Consider the following 7,853-nt stretch of genomic DNA (forward strand, 5'->3'; position numbering starts at 1 on the left):
AGCCTGGTACCTGGAATAAATGTCCAGTCTACAGCATTTTCAATGCTTTACTACAGTAGTTCAATCTCACTGGCACAATGACCTTTCCCAGGACTTGTTGTTGCAGAACTGCCTGTCAATAGTCTTTTAAGTGCAGAACTCCTGGTGTAGTAACATTGCAGCCATCTTACCTGATACCAGATTTCACATAGGGTGCTCCTTTGGGCTCTGAGGCTGTCCCAAGCCACAAGACCCACTAGGCAAAGGTCAGGGGTGGCAAGGTTCTCACTTCCCAGCTGAGCTGTCTTGCACAGGACACAGGCTTACAGTATCACACAATTTCACATTTGCTCTAGTCTAACTTGCTGTCCATGATGAAATTAATGCATGTGGTCAGAATAGCACAGCTTCCGATGGGCATTCGACAATGTCTTTTGCTACACTGACTTATGAAGATTGGTGCTCCCTGTGACTGTGCTGCCATCTGTTGGCTAGTTACCAGGTGGGGTATAAACATTAAGACTAGTTTTGTATGTAGAAGTATTAGTTTAATCTGTTTCACCTGAGGCCAGTCACTTCATTGGGTATATGTAAGGAATTGCAACCACCTTAAGATTACATACTTAAATAGAATTTTAACCCCTTCAAGCCGACACCTCCCAGTGCTTTAAGGGGTTTCTGATGCCAGGGGGTGGAGTTTAGAGTTATGTGGCAGTCGCGTGAACTGAAAGGTCCCAATCGCAAGGAGATTGGGGGGCCTTTCCGCAGGGTGCATGCTCAGCACATGTCAGTTTACAAATGGCACACAAATATGAGGCCACTTGCTGCCGAGGCCCAGCCATGAAGAGGCTGCGTATTTGTGTATGGTTAGCATGAAGAGGTTAAACTCATGTTTAGTGTGCTTCTATTCATGGGCTTTTGTTTGCATTAAAATTGCTGCTTTCCATCCAAGTCTATGGGAATTAAAAAAAAAAGCACCCTTGCAGCAGGTCAAAGGAAGGTGAACTGTAGCTCAGATGCACTTATCAATGAATGGTGAAGCTTCTCAAACATGTTCATCAACACAGCCCACTGACCTAAGTTATGCGAACTACACCAACATTTTAGAAGTCAAGAGAATGGCTTGCAATTTATTAGAACAAGTTTTAGTTTATTCATACTGAAGAGAACAAATTAGTCATGCAACTTCAAGCACAATTACATAAATTAAGAAAATAAATACTTTTAAAATCTATAATTGAATAAATCCTTACTGACAGCTCAACTGTTAGACTGATTCCAGTCAATGTACCGGTATTGTGTGTTCTGGAAATGCTAAGTCTCGAATTGTTCTGTTTTTCCAGCAGTACATGCAATACTTTGATTTCATCTTCCTCTGTGCCGTGTAAGGGTAGCTCTGAAATCAGACAGGGTGCTCCCTCCTCCCCACGGCTGTACAAACACACAGCTAGCAAAGAGCTGCTTTGAAAAAAAAAAAATGGCACTTTCTATCTTCAAGCACTTAGCCAGCTTGCCTGGAACATTTTAGCTGGCAAGCCCCTGTTCCCCTGCAATTGTCACAGGATGACTGTCCCAGGCAAATGCTTGGAGATTAAGAAAAGAGCAGTCTGTCAAAGCAGCCATCTCCTTGCTAGCTGTGTTGTGGAGGGAGAGGGGCGCCTTGTCTGACCTCAAAGCCAACCTTAGACAGCCCCTAGGAAAATGGGACAAAGTGCTACATGTAATTTGCCAACCCCCCCCAAATAAAAATCAAGCAGAGGCTTCTTTAACCTTGCAATCAAGAATATGGAGGCAAAAGATTGTACAGGGAAGACAGAACCTGTTTTAGGAGTAACCACTTTTTTTTGGCAAATACTACTCCCCCTGGACTGATCTAAGCTAATGGCTTCTGTACATTATGGGTCATTGACTTGTAGCATGCAGTAAGAAGTCTGATCTCCAGATTTCCACAATTAGGATGAGGAAACTTATTGAAGCCATTAGATCTGTATGGAGAGCTGGTGTCAGCAATAGGCAGTCTAGGCATGGGGGGGTAACCCTTGTCAGGTCTTTATAACTGTCTGTGCCCCCGTTAGGAAGATTCACTCTATACTTGTGTGGTTTTACTGATTTTGAGAGTTAAAGAAAATCCCACAGTTTGGGTTGTCGGCAGAACAGGAATAGAGGGGAAATCTTCCAATGGGGACACTGGTTCTGGTGACAACCAAGGTTTCATCTCACTACTACTTGTGGCTATGGGACTAGAAGTGAAGGAAAATTACCCCACCTATGGGACAAAGATGGCAAAAAACCTGACAGTGGTTATATCTACCCTTTCCACTAACCAATAAGAAATTTGCTTTTAATTCTACTTTACTATTCCCCTTTTTTTTTTTTTTTTTTTTTAAATTTTTTACTTTGCAATCCTTCTGCCTGCACTCACTTTGTAAAAATGTTATTAACTGCAATAATGAATCTTTAATGATGAAAACATGGCTGCTGCAATTAATTTATTCTAGTTTTAACTCAAAAACCAAGCTCGGGTGAGTACAGTGCAGCTTATGGAATCCTTCAGGCTGCGATCACACTTGAGTGTTTTTGGAGCTTTAAGGTATAACTTAAAAAAAATGAATTGTTCTCTATGGTGCCTGTTTGCGTGATCAGGTGTGAACAAGCACCATAGAGAACAATTGATTCTTTTTTAGCGGTTTTGGAGCTTTGAGCTAAAAATTGCTCAAGTGTGATTGCAGCCTCAGGGAGAAGCAGCCCATGCACACAGGCCTTTCCTACCGGAGCTCAAGCTTTCATGTAAACCCAGTCAAGGAAAGTGCTTAGCATTTAATCACATGACTCATTAAACAAAAACTAGAGCGATAAGATAAAGCGGCAATTAAACCTCTATAATAAATTATATTAATCAGCAAATATGAATTGCCAGATTGGATACAATTTGATTCTTCTTTTGAAGATTAAGGAGCAAAGGGCAAACTATGGCTTTAAAGTAAATGCACAAACAACATTTTTTTGGGAAGTTTTTCAAATATCCTAGGACTAAAAATTAATGTTTTTTTTTTTTTTTTTTTTTGAAGGATCTGTTCCTAGTGTGTATATGGTGGTATAAATTGCATATAGAAACATTTGATATATCTACACTCACCGACCACTTTATTAGGTACACCCATTCAGTTGCTTGGTAACAAATTGCTATTCGGCCAATCACATGGCAGTAACTCAATGCATTTAGGCATCTAGACGTGATGAAGACAACTTAATGAAGTTCAAACTGAGCATCAGAATGAGGAAGAAAGGGGATTTTAGTGACTTTGAACATGGCATGGTTGTTGGTGCCAGACCAGCTGGTCTGAGTATTTCAAAAACTGCTGATCTACTGGGATTTTCACGCCCAACCATCTGTAGAGTTTACAGAGAATGGGTCAGAAAAAGAGAAAATAACCAGTGAGCAGCAGTTGTGTGAATGAAAATGCCTTGTTGAGGTCAGAGAAGAATGATCAGACTGGTTCAAGGTGATAGGCAATCATGTCATGATCATGTCAATATGGACCAAAATCTCTGAGGAATGTTTCCAACACCTTGTTGAATCCATGCCACAAAGAAATTAGGCAGTTCTGAAGGCACAAAGGGGGTCCAACCCGGTACTAGCAAGCTGTACCTAATAAAGTGGCCGGTGAGTGTATGTCATCAATTACTTGAATTGTTCCACTGTGCAAGTGCAGACTTTTGAATTATTAATAGCCAAATGGAATTTGAAAATGTTACCACAGAAACATAACATCTGCTTACACATTCAGAAAATATTTTAGAGGCTACAAAGTTTGAACCATTTTGCAAGGTGATCATCTAATGTCTAAACAAGTATATGGCAACAAATGAAAGGTGATAAACGCTGCTTAAAGATTTATCATATAAAAGGGGAAAACCACAGTAGTACTTTACAAAACCAAGCCTTCAAATGTTACCATCTTTGATGCATTTAGTCTATAATTTGGAGAGAGCAGTTTTCGAATATGTAGAAAGCGGCATGGAGAGGCTTGGTGAAGACAGCGGTGTAGGTATGTAGATGTCTGGTTGGGTTCACCTGATAAAAGGATATATAGCCACCATCATAGTCCAGGTGTATTCCAACAGATTTCACTATTGAGTCAGTAGAAATTGTGGTCTGGATGTTGTTGTGGGATGCTCCAAGGAACTTTTGATAAAATATGGTCCAGGATTTATTATTGTATCCAATAAAAGACTCATTGCCAGGGATTTTCCTCTCAATGCTGTTACAGGCTACACCCAGAATCCATCTTTTGGCTTCACTTACATCCATTTCCCAGTAATGTTGTCCTGATGTAAATACGTTGGTGCTTAAAACCTGGCAGGATTTAAACCTCTCTGGTGTCTCTGGGTACTTCTGAGAGGTGGCAGAGTAAGAAGCCGATTTAAAATCACCTGAAAGAATGATTTTGTTGTGAGCTGTATCTATGTCAAAGGAGAGGTCGGTCTTCTTCAAACTGGAAAACTGGCGGATGGACTTAAGTTCCAGCACACTTTCAGCAAAGCTTTGAAGCCCCATGTGTAGTATCAGAGAAATTGGGCTCTCGTCTATACTTGCAGCTAGGTTGGCTTCGTAGTCGCTTTCACTGGCTCTCCTAGAGTTCCTGCGTTTGGTTTCTTCGTGAGGAGTTCCCCTGAGCACAATAAATGGGTCTGTCACACTATGAAGCTCCTTGATGCTGCCTATTTTTTTGTTGAGCTCATCCTTTGTTTTTTCATGTTGCTGGATTAAGGCATTCACTCGTAATGTGGCCTGCTGCTCTTGTCTGGAGACTTCACTGTTGGCTCTTGTCTGCAGAGCTTCAAGTTGCTCTTTGATATCTCTAAAGAGAGCTGCCACTCTTTCATTTACACCAGAAGTGGCTCCTTGAACACTTTCACGTTTCATCAGCAGCTTCTCCAGCTTCTTCTCATTCTCCTCACTTTCCAAAGTCAAGTTGTCCAACATGTTCTGCAGACTTCCCTTTCTCTTTTCAAAGGCATCCTTTAGGGGATCCACTTTGTGCCCTCGATGGTCTCCAATAATGCAGCATGACACACAAATGCAAGCCCCATCTTTGGAACAGCAGAACTCGATGATCTTATCATGGATGGGGCATTTCATGTCTTTAATAGAAGTGGTGGGCTCCACCAGGACATGCTCTTGAGACTTGCTGTGTGTCTTGAGATGTTCTTCACACATCGAGGCTTCACAATGAATACATGTTTTAGTGGCAGGCACCGATGCCTGGACACAGTAGGTGCAGGAAATCTCCTTCTTCTGCTTGGCAGAATCTCTACGCTCCATAATTTTTGCTAAATATTTGACGAGGGCTGATCTGAGGCTTTCAAAACGTTTAGCCTTGAGCTATGATGTTTAAGTTGTAGTGCTCTTGATGCTCTGTTCGTAGAGTCACACCTAACTCTTACAGCTACCTAATTAAACATTGGAATTATAACTTGGTATGGGAGGCACATTCTGTTCAGCCCTTTCAGACAGTATGCAATAAAATAGATATCATGGCAACAAGTCAAATACTGTTTTCCATCATAAATTGCAGAGCCACAGTGTCACATGATGACCAGAGTCCATATACTATAACTAGACAAACAAAAGTTTCCTCTTGCGAAAAAGAGCAATGGCCCTGTCTCTGTGTGAGGCAAGCTATCAATTGTGATACTACTATGCAGACTAATGCTTCATCTGAAACTTGTTTCTTAGGTTTAGGTATACTTTAAAGTCTAGCTGCAGATTTTATCAACCTTTTAAAGTGGTATAAAAGTCAAAATTTGAAAAACGGCTTACAGGCAGGGTTATTATAACAGAAGAGACCCTAATGGTCTGTCATAAATGCTTCTCCTGGACTGTAAGCAGTAATGTAGTATAAGCTGCGCATGTATGGCTCAGACCACGTTTACGGCACCAGCTCTGTACCATGATGAAGTGACTCCTATGCGCATGTGTGGAAGTTATGTCATCGTGGCCTGGCCATTCAAGTGGCTGGAGAGCGCAAACCTGGAAGGAGGACTGGGCGAAGATGAAATTTGTGACGGAATGCTTGTCACACAGCTTGTGCCTTCCATCAGAGAACTGCTTCCTCACCACTGGCACACAGGGCCAAGGTATTATAGCTGGGCATTACACCCAAGACTAGGCAACACTAGCTTGATGCATACTAGAGCTACTGTATTGAACAGAAATACAGTTTTTATACACTCCAGAAATAGTGGCAGTGCCCTCACATGAACAATAAAACAAATATTACATTCCACACTGATTAGATAATGAGGTGAAGCTGACATCAGTCTAATCTCATTATGTAGGAGGCTTCAAGAGGACTTGCCAACAGACCCATAATAGGTGACTCAACACCTAGGAGGCACAAAATGGGAGAAGATAGTAAACGCATAACACCTTAATAAACACATTAGAGCAAGAGTCCTCACATCAGGTTGTTTTGCTATTTACATCAACATTCTCTTAGAGTCTCTGAGTCTGGGAAGGAGGGGAATGAAGCAGTCATTGCTAGTTTGGGCAAAGAGACCTCAAATCTGTATGTTGGTCCTTCAATTCTCAGAGTCTTTGTGTTTTAGGGAGATATGGACTTGAATCCCAAGTAAACTACTCCAAAGGCCCCCCCCCCCAGGCACACATTAAAGAATAGAGCCCCCTCAGATGCCAGGGCCATGATCAGTGGTCAAGTGGCTAGCCTGCAGTCCCCTCCAAAAACCCCTGTCCTGGTTGGGTCTGTCACAGAATTGTCTGGGGCCAGCTGGAGTGAAGACAGCGCATCACTGGAGGACTTTGTTTGATCGGTAAGTTTGCCATAATGCGCTAATATGCGGTGCATAGTGGAACAGTATGACATAAACCTCCTGGGGCCCATTACAAAAAATGCAGTTTATTACTGCTTTAAAAAGTTTGTTGGGCCATGCTGGTCCTAATAAATTATTTCTTTCACTAATACTTGCACCTGCCAAGAGAGTTGTATAAACTGCATGTAGCCTCAGCTACTTACAATATACAACAATGTGCTTTGGCAAGGATATGGGGATTTCCTGTCCCGTTTCCCAGGACGAAATTTAGTTGGGCTGAGCACTGCTCAGCTATTCACAGGAAGCCTTGAATTTTTAGGAATGAATACAAGACTCCCATTGATTGGCTGAGGTGGAGATTGTGAGGTCATTCACCTTAGCCAGTCAGAGGAAACCTTATATTCATTTAAAGTGAAATGAAACCTGGAGTAAGGCTTTACATATTGATAAAAAATAAATTTAATTTAGATATTTTTATTTTTTGTATTCATTGCAGGTAAATATATAGCACCAACAACAATTTATACAATCCTATACTATCAAAAAGAATATGCAAACATGCATATAGATTGACAGATGTACATCCTAATTTATTGTCCTATTAAAGAGGGCCTTTAGTTGTCCCCCTGCTTACCTGGTGGTCCCGGTGGCACATTTCTGATACTCACCCACCCTGAGGATCCAGTGTTGTCCCGTTGAGATCCTCTTGTATTCTGCCACCTCTTGGTCCCACCCTGCCATGTTGATTGTGACATCATCAAGAGGCCCGTTGGCTCTTCCTGATTCATCTGACAAGCTTCCTGATGATGCAGTTCTAGGCCCACCCTCTCCTCCTTTCTGAATGAAGTCATATGCCGCCTGGAATATGTGACATGCATATTCCAGGAGGCAAAAGGAGGACATTGCTAGGTGATGTGCAAGAGGGGCGGGGCCGCACTTTTTTTAATGGCGAAAAAAACCCCAAATCCCTATTCTGGCAGCAGATGGGAGGGCGATGGAGACATGGGAAGTCTCTCCAGAGGGTGAAGAGCCACTTTAGG

The 7,853-nt window shown here is 41.9% G+C and overlaps 1 protein-coding gene across 1 annotated transcript; it reads right to left on the reverse strand.

The window, feature by feature from the left end:
- Positions 1–1,108: 1,108 nt before the first annotated feature.
- Positions 1,109–5,402, reverse strand: LOC149443209 (E3 ubiquitin-protein ligase TRIM16-like). The gene has a single exon (XM_089655752.1). It carries the CDS (start codon positions 5,303–5,305, stop codon positions 3,950–3,952), a length of 1,356 nt encoding a protein of 451 aa, XP_089511878.1. The 5' UTR covers positions 5,306–5,402; the 3' UTR covers positions 1,109–3,949.
- Positions 5,403–7,853: the final 2,451 nt, after the last annotated feature.

The sequence above is a fragment of the Staurois parvus genome, unplaced genomic scaffold (genome assembly GCF_062004578.1).
Source record: "Staurois parvus isolate SC_StPar_1 unplaced genomic scaffold, SC_StPar_1.0 ptg000867l, whole genome shotgun sequence".
Taxonomy (NCBI): domain Eukaryota; kingdom Metazoa; phylum Chordata; class Amphibia; order Anura; family Ranidae; genus Staurois; species Staurois parvus.

Bases quoted from the DNA above. Each gene is read 5' to 3' on its own strand.
- LOC149443209 (XM_089655752.1), bottom strand. From the start codon at position 5,305: ATGGAGCGTAGAGATTCTGCCAAGCAGAAGAAGGAGATTTCCTGCACC.